The sequence below is a fragment of the Ostrinia furnacalis genome, unplaced genomic scaffold (assembly GCF_004193835.3).
Source record: "Ostrinia furnacalis isolate ACB-3 unplaced genomic scaffold, ASM419383v2 OfSCF4144, whole genome shotgun sequence".
In the NCBI taxonomy this organism is placed as follows: domain Eukaryota; kingdom Metazoa; phylum Arthropoda; class Insecta; order Lepidoptera; family Crambidae; genus Ostrinia; species Ostrinia furnacalis.
The window spans coordinates 137,493-153,806 of record NW_021134383.1 but is presented as its reverse complement, the minus strand read 5'-3'; the positions used below and the strand labels follow the sequence as shown (position 1 = coordinate 153,806).

Sequence of the window (16,314 nt, the reverse complement as noted above, 5' to 3'; positions counted from 1 at the left end):
TTGAGTAAATTAGTGTTGGGCATGCGGAATAGTCAGAATGTTTTATAGTAAAATACCACAAAATCAATAATGTAGGTAAGGCTTCGCCCGCATGACGTGAAAAACGCGATCAAAGACTTTTTATTTATTACCAAAAGCATAATAATGAGTTTTCATATTGTTAACTTGTTAACTTGCGAAAAAGATCAAAGTTACCTTATAAATAGGGATTGAAATCGAAGTTGCAAATCATAAAGCTGTAGATTGAATTTATGTATGCCGCGCTATACAATTGATTTATTTTATGAACGGTTTACTTGGGACTAAATTATCGTCCGACATCCACAATTTGTTTTATTGTTATTCTTTAAAACCCAATTTTTAACAGTTACCTGTTCCGAGGTGGCCCCAGTGGCCCGGCATTCCTCCCCCAGCCCTTGCCGTCTCCGTCCTCGCACATACTACGAATACTTCTGCTACCCGAAAAAGGTACCAACCTCCGCTTGCGCTCTTTATTAATTGTAATTCCTTGAACGCGCTAAGCGTAAATAATCATTTTATAAACATGCTTTTAAAATAACTGACCTCAATTTGGAGCAAGATTCTTTAGGTTTTTACTTTATTTTATAGAGTAGAAATCCTTTAAACATTAATTAAATTAAGAATGTTTAAAGAAAGATTTGCTTTATAATCCAGTTAATATAATCATGAAACACTTAACTAGCAACAAATCGTTTCATATGACATGCCAATAAGTAGTAAAGTGAAGAAATAGTACCTACCTACAGCATTTGAGATTTTGGGTCTGTATTTTTTATTTTTTCTTTCTAAAGTTTATTTGTAGATTCGCCTATGCGAGAGACTGCAGTTACAGGTTATAATTTGGCCTAAGAATCAAATAGGTTGACTATTAATATCAGCTCAGGCACTGCGCTTACGTCGCAGGAGTAATTGGCATGCATTAGGCCGTGACCGGTCTAAGTGCCCTTTAGATCGCATAACCGAATTACCAGACGTAGATACCGGAGGATATCCATACCGTCTATTGTTGGGATCTGAGATGATCCAAGTGTGCATGGCATGGTACACAAGGTACTACATGCATTTACAAAATGCAGGACGAATGAGTGAATGGAAGGTCTTGTGGCGCTTGCATTTTGTGTTGTAACGAATTATTGTCGAAGTATTGATTACGTAGTCTATTTGCAATACATATAAGTACTTACCCGGTTGCAATTTAAAGCATGCTTAGTCTGTTTTCTTGTCTCGTTGTATCTTAATTTCATTCAAGCCGACAAAGAAGTTATTTGTGCCTTTACCCCTTCGTGGCAACGTACGTTAATTAACTACTAAACTTTTACTTATTTTTTATTTATTTATTTAGTGCACAAAACAGAGACACAACCATAACATAACAAACCTTTTTTCGTCAGCTTTCTGTGATGTCATGGACTAAGTGGTGTGCAATAAAGAGTCTATCTACTCAAACTGAACTTCAAGGTCCATCCACACAGANACTTTTTTGATAAGTTGTATAGTTTTCGCGGCATCTGCTCTAGAAGGTCTGTAATATTGGAAATTTCATTTTTGTCTTACATGTTCCCATCAGGAGAAAATCGACTAAATCAACATTGAGCAATCATTCTAGACATGCGGGAGCATCTTAAGCCTAGTTCTAGGGAGGAGACTGCACCGTGCGTATATTTAGACGAACCACTTTGAGCCACTATTGACTCCTCATCACTCAAAAACTACTGTGCATTAACACTTCAAATTTGGCTCATGTGTTGAGACTTGCAAGATAAACATCAGCTTCAAATTTCATAAACATACCTCAAACGGTTCTTTAGGTATTGACGTCCAAAAATCTACATGTCTGACCTATATACCAAATTCTAACCACTTCCAGATGACCTCGAAGGTTCAAATTTGGCATCCAGAAAGGTAGTTATGTAAATACAAAGGAACAAATAAAAAACCAGTAAATTTTAACATTTCACAGGTGATAGATAGATTTTAGTGTTCTAGATGTCGATTTTTGAACGTCAATACCTAAATAACCGTTTGAGGTATATTTATGAAATTTTAAGCTGATGTTTATCTTGCAAGTCTCAATACATGAGCCAAATTTGAAGAGTTAATGCACAGCAGTTTTTGAATGATGAGGAGTCAAAAGTGGTTCCAATTGGTTCGTCTAAATATACGCACGGTGCAGTCCCCTCCCTGGAACTAGGCTTAACATCCTCCTGCATGTCTATAGTGTTTGCTCAATGTTGATTTAGTCAATTTTCTCCTGATAGGAACATGTAAGACAAAAATTAAATTTCCAATTTTACAGACCTTCTAGAGCAGATGCCGCAAAAACTATACAAGATATAGAAAAACTTGACGGTCTCGCCTGTAGCAAATTGAATAAGCTTTTTTTGGTTCATAGTAGTCATGTTACTAGGACGCATAGTTTCCGAGGATTAAGCGAAAAACCGAAAAGTGGTACCTTTAAACCCCCCTGTCCCTGCCGGCTCAAGGGCTAAGGGCGGGGACTTTTGCTATGTTCACCACCTAACTAGGCTAAATAAAGTCCCGAGGTCAGAAATTGTGTTCCACGGATTTCTCTCTACACCGTCGTTAAGGCATTCATTGACTGGACTAGATATAATTAAAGAAAGATTTGCTTTATAGATAATCCAATTAATCTCATCATGAAACACTTAACTAGCAACAAAACGTTTCATATGACATGCCAAAAATAAGGGAAGAAATAGTACCTACCTGATGTACTTACAGTAGAATCTCGATTATCCGGACTTCGATTATCCGGATATCCGATTATCCGGACTCATTCTTCAGAGCTTCTAATAACCGATTTAGGGTCTGGTCCCATAAAAACGGAAGGCGCCGCCACCGTAACACGGTATGGAGTTCGTCCTAGTTCATTGTTAAAAGAAATGTACCTATTCATCCAATGGTCTAAAATTTAGATTTTTAGACTCTCTTTTCACCCTTTCTATTGTTAAAAGTTAATTATTGTTTGATTTTACTTTGAACTCGATTATCCGGAAAACCCCTGGTTTTAATTAATCCGGATAATCGGGATTCTACTGTACATAATAGTTATACATAAAGTTGATGACAGTGTTTGATATTTTGGTCTGTATTTTTTAATTTTCCTTCCTAAAGATTTAGATTCGCCTATGCGAGAGACTGCAGTTACAAGTTATAATTTGGCCTAAGAATCAAATAGGTTGACCATTAATATCAGCTCAGGCATTGCGCTTACGCTGCAGGAGTACATAATTGGCATGCATTAGGTCGTGACCGGACTAAGTGCCCTTTAGATCGCATAACCGAATTACCAGACGTAGATACCGGAGGATATACCTACTGTTGTTAGGATCTGAGATGATCCAAGTGTGCATGGCATGGTACACAAGGTACTACATGCATTTACAAAATGCAGGACGAATGAGTGAATGGAAGGTCTTGTGGCGCTTGCATTTGGGTTGTTGTAACGAATTATTGTCGAAGTATTGATTACGTAGTCTATTTGCAATACATATAAGTACTTACCCGATTAAAACGTTGCAATTTAAAGATTGCTATGTTTTCTTGTCTCGTTGTCATCATCATCATCATCATCATCATGTCAGCCATAGGACGTCCACTGCTGAACATAGTCTCGTTGTATCTTAATTTAATTCAAGCCGACAAAGAAGTTATTTGTGCCTTTACCCCTTCGTGGCAACGTACGTTATTTAAAACTACTAAACTTTTACTTGTTTTTTATTTATTTATTTAGTGCACAAAACAGAGACACAACCATAACATAACAAACCTTTTTTCTTCAGCTTTCTGTGATGTCATGGACTAAGTGGTGTGCATTAAAGAATCTATTTACTCAAACTGAACTTCAAGGTCCATCGACACANCACACAGAGCATAACTGTAGGATGTAGGTATATCACTGACAATCCCTTTGCCTGTCCGGAATATTCGGCCCAATGCAATCAAATGCACCGCGCACGCTCATAAACCGATCTCTGGGGACATACACAATCGCACCAAGACACCACATCTAGTCCACAATCCTATTACCGAGATTTAAGGTCCAAAATAAAGCTTTTCAGTTGTCGGACATTGCGCTGTGTACAGAGTTAGTTGGTAAATTGTTTAATAGGCGGCACATAAATCTGACACGGATCATCGGAGACGCACGCACCTGCGCGTATTAACGCACCGCTGAGCTTGGTCAGTTTATTTAAAACTAAAAACGTGTAGGAGTACAGAATCAAACTGAATCATGTGCTTTAATTTATGTGCTTGACCACAAGCAACACTTCGTAACAAGTTATTTTTAGAGCGCTACTGGAGATGATCTATCTATCTATCTGCTATAGATGTTCAATATATTTTTTTGTTATTTGTCGCATAATAAATAAATAAGTTTTGGTCACATACCTACCTACACTAAAAGCATTAATACTTACTTATCCCATGCTTTGCTCTTTCGCCTAACCTGAGAGCTACATTAGCAACGATCCGGGAAACTTCAGTAAAACATCTGTAATTTAAACAGCTGTCATTCTTTTGGTCAATTAGCATGTCGTCCAGGTGGGCGGCGCACCTCTCTCTGAATTCATAACGACATACTTCGCGCTTTGTTACTTAAGATGACGTAGGGGTGCGCTAATGTTTATGCTAAACAGGTGGAAAATTATTGCGTGCAAATGCAATTTGTCTCCATTACTATGAAAGTATAATACTCGTAATAAGGGCTACAACACTACAGGTTTTGCTTCTTCATATTTTGATCTATTTAGTGAGACACAAAATAAGGTCCTAGACTATGTTGACAATTTTAAGCTCACCCAGATCGCATTTAGTTAAATTTTAATTCTTTATTAGTTTTCAAGCCGTCACGCACACTATACAAATACGGTAGTTGTATTAGTTCCACATTGTTTTTGTTAAAGTCAGATCATATTGCATTATTGTAATATTGACACGTCTTACAGAAGGTAGTACAATCGGATTTCATGTCTGGTTACAGACATTTAAACTTAAAGATTCTTTCGTACGACACAAAAAATATATTTCGAAGTAGGTACGTAATAAATAACAAGGTTGCCACGAGTAAGAGTTAAACACAAACACGCAGCCCTGCGCAGGACTGTCTCCTCCAATATTTATCTGGGTGGTTTAATCCCGCCAAAACAACGCTGTTTATACATTCAAAATAATTTAAATGAGCGTCGCCATTCGGTCGAATATTTTGCGTTGCCGTCCCTCCGCCTTCTCGTTTGTATTGCGGCGTCGATAAACATCAGCCACTAGGTTTTATTTGGCATTCACTATACCTGCACCGTAAATTGCTTGTATGTTTATAGAAAAGGCTTTTTATTCGCTTCCATGATGTTCCTGTTAGAATAAGCAGTTAACGCAACATTGATGTTCGAAGAGTCAACGAGTACAGTTGGTCATTAATCAATAATTAAAGTATTCCAGTTCAAATGAACCCTTCTGTTCGTAAGGCCACTACTAGCCAAACTGGCCCATCTATCACGCGGCGTCATCGCTTCGATAGCACGCGGACTATCGCCGGCCGACATCGCTCAATCAACTAATGCACATCTACCTAAAGTCTAACGTACGACGTACTTGTGTACAATTTCCTTGTCAACGGGGTAATTGCTCACTCACTATAATTTTATTACCTATCGTCGGTTTAGAGACCAGTTTTCAAAACATAAGTAGATAGGTATTCATTTTTTCAACACACCTAACAAACGAAAAGAGGATCCGACAACACCTATGCGATGTTTAAGGAAATAAGCGATAATAATGAACGCAAAAAATGTTGTTGGGAAATGCTGCCAATTGAAAATACCATTAGCCATGCAGATAATGTATTCACGAAAGCGTGATTTTATATGAATATTTATAGTCGTTTGCATGTTTAAAACTTCTGGTTTTTTACCATAAGCGAAATAATCTGCGAGGAAAACATAACTTTGGAGGCAACAGCCAAACGACAAACATATTTTTCTGTGAACAATTTGCATACATAACTCAATAAATTCTGCTAGCTTTCGAGGTGACATTGTGTCTTTTATGATAATACAAGTACGAGGGTGTCATTTTGTTAAGAGAGACTGAAATAAAGGATTGAATTTATTTATCATTTATGAATTTATGATAAAACTAAGCATGTACAATAACTACTAATAGACGAAATTTCAATTGACTTGTGAAAAATGCTAAAGGTTCGGACAAACCAACGCGTGCAGCGATGGCGATGGCGATGGCGACCACTGCGCGTGCAAAAGTTGTTTCACACTGCCGCGACCGCGATGGCGATCACTGCGCGTGCAGGTTGTCACTGTCACCACAATTGTCACTTTCGCTTATTGTCAATCACGCCTATTCGGCAAAATGGAAACTGAATTAAATGATTTGTTTGAAGCTTTTGATGTGATTGAGACAGTGGAAACACTTTTTTACTCAAGTTTATTCAGGCGGCCATATATTATAGAATGAGACAGGATTACATGCGGTATAGGTAGTAGGTATTGGTTTCTCATAACCAAGCTATATTTCTGGCTTCGTTTGTAGTCCCTAGAGCCCTAACAATACCTTTTAATTAGATTTAAAGAAAGGTTTGATAGGAAGGAGGACTGCACTAAGGCTTTCTTGGCCTCATTGGGGGAAATGAAACACAACGCGGACGGTTGATATCTGGTTTATTACTGTTATGCTATTGCTATATACAAGATTTACATAATGTACACAATTCAATATGTCCAGTCCAATGTGCCGTCGGTGTAGAGTGCCTACGGTGCACGTTCGTTCAGGGTTCATGGGCCAGTCTGCTAGCATGTTGTAGGTCGCGGTCGATGCTGGCGTGCTCGTACAGTATCCTTGTGGGCAAGTAAGATTATAACTTCATCTTTTTCCTTGAGGGAAAAAAATTGCCCCCATTACCTTTTACCATTGTCGTTCTTATCGTTAAATCGCACAAAACTACACAGAACTCAACAAAACATCTATCAAAATAAATTTTCATTTTCATTTTTGGTGCAACAGTCATCTTGACAATTTACTTTTTTTTAAGGCAAAGGAATTACATTATGCACCCAAACCACAGAGTACATAATAGTCCAAATATCTTTTTTGTCTTTAATAATAACTCAAAAATACAAAAAGACAACAGTTTTGGTCAACTAGGTATTTCTAGTGGCTCTAAATTAATGACTGAGACGTTTGATGACTCTAATTAGGTTTTTATGTATGGCATACTTAGAATTGCTCTAGGGCCTTTGAGAAAACTGCAGACATGTACATACATTCTCAATTATTTTGTTCTGCAGATAATATCCCAATTTTATTTATGAAGTTGAAGAAGCAGGTTCTCGAGAAAACTAGAATAATTTGTTTATTACATAAAAATAAATTCTGATATTGATACTTTATTCTAAAACCTTTTTTATTATTTAAGTAGGTCAGACTAGTGGTATGTTATGAATAATTCATTTTTAATTGTNGGGTGTCATTTCATTAAGAGAGACTGAAATAAAGGATTGAATTTATTGATCATTTATGAATTTATGATAAAACTAAGCATGTTCAATAACTAATAGACAAAATTTTAATAGACTTGTGAAAAATACTAAGAAATACACACGTCACAAAATGTATTTCTGCGCGATTTTTNCCGCTGCCTCTGAGCCCCGTAAAAATAATTATTATAATAATAATCGGGACGCGCCGCAAAATAATAACACTTATAAATCTTTCGTTTCTAGTAACGATCCGCACCCGCGAACTCAAACGACCAGTCAGTGTATTCTATGCAAAGCTGACCATAGGTTGTATTCTTGTTCTCAATTTCGAGACAATTTTAACCCGCAATTTTTTTATTCCTGGTGTGGCTATTTACACGCCACACCACCTTTCATTTGATTTATCAAGTTTGTTAGAGAGATTTCATCCTTATACTTAATCCTAACGATCGATGCAATAAAATACAGGGTGTAATTTTAACAAATTTTAGTTGGTTCGATTCCCGGGTGTGGCAAGCAAATTTTTAGAAATCTTTGAATGCTGTTCTATTTATTTTCCAAAATTAAGGAATGTTTCCTTTGAGTAAAATTTTCTATCTACAGTATTGAGAGTACTTTCCCTCCAGGAGGCATTACAAAATAGGGATGTTTTCTGGGTCAAAAAGCAAGAGTTTTAATTAGTCCGTCAGTTAACTTATCAAAAAATACTCTACACGTATTTTTCACTTTTTCAAACTAATGAAAATTTAAAGAGATAAAGCGCGCCAAAGTTCATAAGAAGAGGCCCGTGACGTCAATGCGTGCATAAAAGTGCCGCACGTTGTGACGTCGTGCGGAACTTCAACGCACCATAACTATGTAATTATTTGTTAGATTGACAAATAAAAATATGTGTCCAATATTTTTTGATATTAAACATGACGGACTAAAAAAATTTTTTTAGGAAACTAGCCTATTCCACCCTGTATAAGTACTAACCTCCAACAGCTCATCGCCCACTTTATGCAGGCCCAGCTTAGCGACCGGCCCGTTGGGCGCGATGGCTCTGATGTAATGGCGCGCTTGCACCTCCTTGCCGGCGACTACCCGTACAGTGCCCTCGAGCGAGATGCCTAGCCCGCTGTCCTTCTCTTTCATTATTGTGCCGACCTGGGAACAAGGAAATATTTTACGAATTAAACTACACAGTTGCTTTTTATATCAAGACGATGGTAGACATTCTTGGATATTGTCAGATTGTCACATCATTGTTACAAAACTGAAACAAACTACGATTTTTGCCGTACTGGGTGTGGTATTGTAAAACAAGGCCCACAATGAGTAAATGTACGTAAATAACAGCTACGGCACGCGTCAGTGGTACAAGACCGTAGCTCTTAGCAGAAATCAAATTAATCAGAATTTCCTGCCTCTCGTAAACAAGTGTCAATTCCTCATACAATTAATAATTTGAATTTTTTCAATTAAAGTGCTACAGCCACTTATTTTTCACTACAACTCGTAGCCTACAACATGTTCGTCATTACTACGAGGCACTGCATTGAGAATGCTACGGCCACTCGTAGATACTTGCACTTTGCTACGAAGTATTTAAGTCTAACTGCTACGGCACTGATTCGTAGTATTTACAATAATCGTAATGATGTTGGTGTCCCGGCCAGTCATGCTCATTCTGGAGTATGTCCCGCAACTTGTCCTGTATACATCTTCTACTTTATACTTCCCACTTACGCATAAATAGTAGGGAGACGCTACAACACGTAAGTAGGTCATTGTTAGGCCCGAGGCACTGCGTTGTGACTGCTACGGCTACAATAAGTGCAACGACTACGGCTGTATTTTACTACGAGACACTTAAGTCTCACTGCTACGGTTTGTAGCTCTTACCACTCACTACAAACTACTTACAATAATCTCATAGTGGTGTTGATGTCCCGGCCAGTCATGCTCGTTCTGGAGTATGTCCCGCCACTTATCCTGTATGCGGCGCACCTCCACACAGTCGTAGGAATATGCTACGACGTGTACTTAGTTCTTTGCTACGAGGCACTATGACTGCTACGGCAAATATCAGTGCTACGACTCGTAGCTTTTGCCAGTTTTTACAAGCTTTTGCTTTGAACTCTGACTTTTACGGCTACTTACAATAATCTCATAGTGATGCTGATGTCCCGGCCAGTCATGTTCGTTTTGGAGTATGTCCCGCCACTTGTCCAGTATACATCGCACTTCCCATTTACACATAAATAGTAGGAAGACGCTACAACACGTAAGTAGGTCATTGCTACGAGGCCCGAGGCACTGCTTTGTGACTGCTACGGCTACCATAAGTGCTACAGCTACTTGTCCTCGTTCCTTTTGCTACGAGACACTTAAATCTAACTGCTACAGTTTGTAGCTACTTACAATAATTTCGTAGTGATGCTGATGTCCCGGCCAGTCATGTTCGTTCTGGAGTATGTCCCGCCACTTGTCCTGTATACGACGCGCCTCCCTCTCGGGCGCGTCGTCGTCCCTCCCGATGACGATTTCCGCCTCCTCCGAAGGGGAGGTTGGGGAGGGGAGGTGAGGCTGGATCTCAGACTCGGGCTCCACTTCTATTACTGTTGATTCGTCGTACTGTAAAGCAGTTATAATCGAAATTACAAAGAGTAAAAGTAGTCATGTACGGTCAACAGCACGTCAACGTAAACACTGTGGTATCTTACGTAGTTGCGTTGCGATAGGGGCGACTTTGCAACGAAAATTTATAGCTTGATGTGCTGTCGACTGTACACACGCCCACACTGTTAACTATCCATTTCCGTTTTTGCTCTCGCTCTAATCAAATGGCGATTCTTTTTTTTTATGTGATAGGAGGCAAACGAGCATACAGAACTTTTTCTTTGCGATAGAACGAGATGACATGACTTTCAATGGGCAGTTAACACTGTTGGCGATAGTACATGGTTTTGCAGGGTTAAAATATTCGCAATATTTGATGAGTTACGAAATCGATAGTTTGAAAGAAAATACATCTATCTTAACTAACATTCAGCATTTCAGGCAATGGTAATCCACTGCTGGACAGAAGCCAAGCAAAAAACGCCACAAAGCAATCTTCTACTATGATTGATGGATTATATTAAGTTGAATGATGATAACAATACCTATTTTGAGTCTTTTTCAAGTGTTTACAAATAGTATTTTAAATTTTTCATATAAGTTAAAGTCTGCTACTTTTAACTTTTTACATTATAGTGTCTACTTTACATGCCTTGAATCTAGAAATAGGAAGCTGTATGAAATAAGTTAGACCAACAACACGCGGCTCAGTTTCATTTGTTTAATGAGCAGGCGGGGAGAGTCCCACATAACCCACTGGCCGTTCCCATAGACTAGAATGCGGAAATCATTTCCCAACGTTAAAATAGTTAATTCATCATCATTTTATTTTCGTGGATAACGGTGCTGGTTGTACAGTTATTTAAGATGTATATGTAAGACATTTTGTTAAATAAGTATTGTTTGTTATTCCTATAGTCTTTTTCACCTAAGATGATCCGTATGACGTTTCGAGTTTGAAAGATTTAGAGATGTCACATAACTAAACCATGGCGATTTATCAATCGATTTTTTTCGAAGAGTTAGTAAAACCTACTTTTAGATAAATACTTTGTATAGGTGATATTTAACAAAAAACATGTTTTTTTTAATTACAAATATTATTGTAACAATTTTTTATTTATAATATTCAAATTTCATGGTTCGTGTTCAAAAAAACGATTCCTAAAAAGTACTGGTTCTGTTTCTTTAAATTAAAAACTATTAATTTATTTTCAATGCGTTTATTAAAGTCAATAATCTAAAAATATAGTTTATTTTTGTGATGTTTTTAATAACTAAGTATTCACTGCAATCGATTAATGAACCGCGGAAATAATCGATTTTATTATACAAGAAATACCCCATCACTAAATCTATTCCGTTTCACACATTGCGTACATTAAATAAAAAATATTTTTACATCGTATTTAATTAAAATATAATCAATAGACTCAGATTTTACTATATATTTCAAGACAAGTAGTTAATTTTTTTTTTATTATATTGCTAATAAAATACAAATATTTTTTCAAAAATATTCTGCATATGTAGTATGCGTAATATGGATAACCTTGAAGTGTCATACGGATCATCTTACGTGAAAAAGACTAGTACTTCTGTTATGCTAATAACCTCAAAATCTGAAGCATTTTTCCTATTGTAACGAATCTCCCGCTTATCCGTGCTTTAAGTATCTACACTAATATTATAAAGAGGAAAACTTTGTTTGTTTGGTTGTAATGAATAGACTCAAAAACTATTGGACCGTTTTTATTAAATTCTTTCACCATTCGAAAGCTACATTATCCACGAGTAACAGGCTAAATTTTATTTTGGAAAATAATAGGGTTCCGTAAAATATGTAGGTACCTAATGTAGGCCACGCGCGCGAAGCCGCGAGCGAAAAGCTAGTGGAGTATAAGGTGACAATCGTTAAGTAATTTCACATATAAAAATCATTATTTCATTGCTTGGGGGTCTTGGGGCGAACGATGTATGGACGCAGAACAATATCCTTTATTTTCAAATTTAAGCAAAAAGCATTCTGTGGTTATAAAATACCTATGCTTATTTGCACCTAGTTTATCAATCACCATGTTAATTCCATGCTTTCTATCCAGTCGACTGCTCTAACGACAAGGGTGGGCTGTCGTTGAGATGACAGCGCGAAAATCGTCGGCATCCACTAATTATGACCCTTATGTACCACTATATTGACAAAGTTCTCCGTCTTCGTACGCGATATTGGAAATTTGGCATCTACCATCGGCTGATCTGACATTAGGCGTAGTCTGGCTTTGTTATTCAATTTTCAACTGTATTACCTTGACAATCAGTTCAAAATTGATTACTAGAAAATTATTTGACAGACGATTTCTACTCTCGACAAATGCATTTGAATTAGCCCACAGCTCAAATTATATTCTATTCATTGTTGTTGTTAACAAAATAAAGATTTTTCATTTTTTCATCATCATTTCAGCCATAGGACGTCCACTGCTGAACATAGGCCTCCCCCAATAATTTCCACAATGGCCGGTTGGTGGCGGCCTGTATGGCGCTTTCCTGCTACCTTTATAAGGTCGTCAATCCACCTTGTGGGTGGACAGAGTAGAATAGAAAATGTTTATTTTGTTGCCACATGAATATACACAGAACAAAGAGAGCTCACAACAGTATCAGTCATAAGATAATAATATAAGGTCAGAACTAGGGCATCGGCAAAGTTATCTAGGTCATATTAGGGCAGCAAAAAGGTCCCTGTCCCAGCTTGTGTCGTGTGCATACCACGACGTACACAGGATACTTGCTGATGTACGGTTCGAGGTTTTATTCCCGATCAGTTAGTCAGAGATAGATAAAACATTAAGGGCCTCAGCAGATATGCTACTTTTAGCATCAGCGATAAGTGATTTTGCGACTGTATCGATGCAGCATCGATTTCGCGACTTCATGCGTTCGGACGCAGTATCGGAATCGCGCGTTTTGGCGATTCTATCAATGCAGCATCACGATCTCGCGACTTCATGCATCCCGCGGTATCGGAATCGCGCGTTTTAGCGACTGTCTCGATGCATCATCGCGATTTCGCGACTTCATGCGTTCGAACGCAGTTTTGAAATCGCGCGTTTTAGCGACTCTATCAATGTAGTATCACGATCTCGCGACTTAATTCGTTTGATAACGGTGTTGAAAGCGCGTGTTTTAGCGAGTCTATTAATCCAGCATCGCGATTTCACGACTTCATCCGTTCGGATGCGGTATTGGAATTGCGCGTTTTAGCGACTGCTTCTGAAAAGCGGCTAATTCGCCGACACTAAAAGCAACTGTGGCTACTAGAGAAATTCTGCAGAATCACATCACGTACATAAAACATAACTATAATCCTACGAGTACAAACTTTTTTATGCCATACCGTAATGCTTTTAGCCGCACCACCGGCCCCTTTGCGTCTCTTAGTAACGCCACAGCTCTATGGTTCGTCACCCCGTGCAGGGAAACCCCGTCCACCTATAAACAAATAAATATAAGAAATATCTTATTTCAAGAAAGAACTTAGAGGTAGGTATTCGGAAAAAAATATGCTCGGGCTAGTGAGGCAAAATTTGCCTCTAGTATGATCATATTGACCTTTCTGTGGCTTGCTGCTACGATCTACGATTCTCACACTCACTCAGAACAAAATATCCGTGCTTTTAAGCGATTTTGTGAAAAATATTATTGGCAGGTAGTTGCTAATTGCTCATAAGATTAATTACAAGCTTTTTATTACTTTCACATGTCTGGTGTCTGTCGTCAAATCTTGTTTAATTTATTGTCCGTGGTGCATAATCTTTTCTTAGAGGTTTTAAACCTTTGTTTGTCACCTGTCATCCGCTTTGCAATGGAGGGAAGTCGAACCTTAATTTCGAACTCCTCCTATGTTCTTCTGATTAATTTCGTTGCGGGTCCAATGACAGTTTAACTTTCCCCCGGGACAAACTTGACCTTCATTGGTTGGGTTTTTGTGGCGGTCAAGCTGTAGATCCTGGCTACACAGGAGTTGCAGTGCAGCAGTGGTGGGAACGAGAGGTGGGAATAGACCCGTCTTTTTCACTCAGAACAACTTAACGAATTTTTATATCATAAAATATACCTACATATTTACTCACACTAATACACGGATGTTTCTACAAGACTAAACATTTGATTTCTCAAACCCTATGTTACGTTATGGAAGCCATAAACGTATTGAGTACATCTTGGGATTCAAACACATAACTGTACGGGTTATCACGTTCAAATCTTAGCTACATTTCGAAATCTCGTACCTTGACCTAAAACGCCCAATTAAACCGAGTCACGTAGCAAGTTCATCTTAAATTGCAACGTCTAAACTCTAAAATTGGCGACGCAGCGAGCTTGCTAGTAAATAAGCGCCAGTGTGGAGTAGAACAATACGTGAGAGCGCGCGGCGGCGCTATTCAAATTGGAGGTAGCGACAGCAGAACAACGAAAACAAATTCACCAGAAATATAACAGTATTTAGATCATCCCACAAGATTTAGGTATGCTTAATATTCCCTTCTTCTTAGCCGTTTCGCTCTTGGATTACTTTGGACTACTGAATATAGGTGAAAGATTTCATTAATATAAAGAATTAAATTTAGAACATGTCCTGATTGACAGTCATTTTTGCACTCATCTCATCATCATCATCAGATTCTCTTGATTTAGAAGTTTAGGGTTTAATTCGATTGACAAGGTCTAAGCGTGTGTTCCTAGGCAGGGCATTGCAGGCTTAATAGAACCTAATTGTCCAAAAAAGAAGTAAGATACTGTGTATATTATCATTTAGGGTGGATTCGACCAAACAAGAGTAAATATTAATCTCAGAATAAATCGTTAGTTTTGACATATTTCCCGTAGGTACTGAAACTGTCAATGTGCCAGTTATACCAGGAGTTATTCTCGGATAAAAGTTTGATCGAATCGGGCCTTAGTCTCTAATTTATCAGAGGAAAATTGAATTTACCTACACTTCCCACGCCTGGGTTATTAGTGTTAAAACTTGATAAACAATAAAACAGAGCTTCATTAATATTTAAAACCATTTTAAGCTAAGACTTGTTCTGCTGTCTATACATCGAAGAGGCTATAGTAGGTACTAGGTAGTGCATCTCGCCCAATCACGCATTCAGGGCGCACTCGGGCTGTTTGCAGAGTGACCGAATTGTGTTTGCGACATGTACCTACAGTTTGTTTACATTAAAAAACTTTAAAAAAACTCATTAAAACTCATTTATTTCTGTAAATAGGCTTAAAAAAAGCACTTTTACACGTCCCAGTATTAACCCTACCACTGCTTCAGGACAATAAATGGGCCAGTGCTGAGAAGAAGCAGCGCAAGAAACTCAGTCACTATTGTCAGCCTCTTTTTCAAAGGTTTACATGCTTTTAAATGTACAAAGTTATAAATATTTATGCGAGCTAGGCAGTAACGTATCCCAAACATTTTTATCTTTTAAATAATCATCGACTTTATAGTAGCCCTTTTTCATTAAGGTACTTTTAATATGTGCTTTGAATTTATGAATGGGTAGTTCTACAACAGTTTGTGGTAATTTATTAAAGAATTTAATACATTTTCCCATAAATGAATTACCAATCTTATGCAATCTGAAATTTGGAACGGCAAGTTTATTTTTGTTTCTTGTATTAAAGTTGTGCAAATCGCTCTTTTTCGTGAATTGCTCTATATTTCTACATGTTGCCCGGTCGATAGGCTTCGTTATAATAATGGAAACTGTACCCTGTAGTTAATCAACAATAGAGAGACGCTAGAATACTCGTATGTTTAACCAAAACAATAACATAATGTTTACCAACCTAATGCTAAGCCAGAACAATACGTGTTTGCTTACGTGAGATAGCAATAAATAATTATTACCTATTTCATAAGAAAGGTATTCCTAGTTTTAGAGAAAGTAAGCAAACTTTTTAAAAACCTTTGGTCCTAGTCTTAATCTTGTAACCTTTAAAAAAGAAAAATGTTGCTCAGCAACCTAACTGTTTCTGATAATAAAAACGTTGTATTTCTTTTTATTACCTTTTTATTTATCAACTAGAGCAAAAATCAAAAAGATTTGTTGTACCTAACTGAGATCTGCTCAGTGTGAGGCCACACTCGTAGCTATTAATATTTTTGCATTTT

General features: G+C 37.6%; 1 protein-coding gene across 1 annotated transcript in view; it reads right to left on the bottom strand.

The window, feature by feature from the left end:
- The window catches only part of LOC114358894 (patj homolog), a 49,809-nt gene that overhangs the window by 2,158 nt on the left and 31,337 nt on the right, over positions 1-16,314 (bottom strand). Inside the window, exons 11-12 of the mRNA XM_028313056.1 lie at positions 9,942-10,154; positions 8,514-8,684 (exon numbers count right to left, since the gene is read on the bottom strand). Of these exons, the coding sequence (XP_028168857.1) occupies positions 8,514-8,684; positions 9,942-10,154 (384 nt within the window). The remainder of the gene's footprint in view (positions 1-8,513; positions 8,685-9,941; positions 10,155-16,314) is intronic.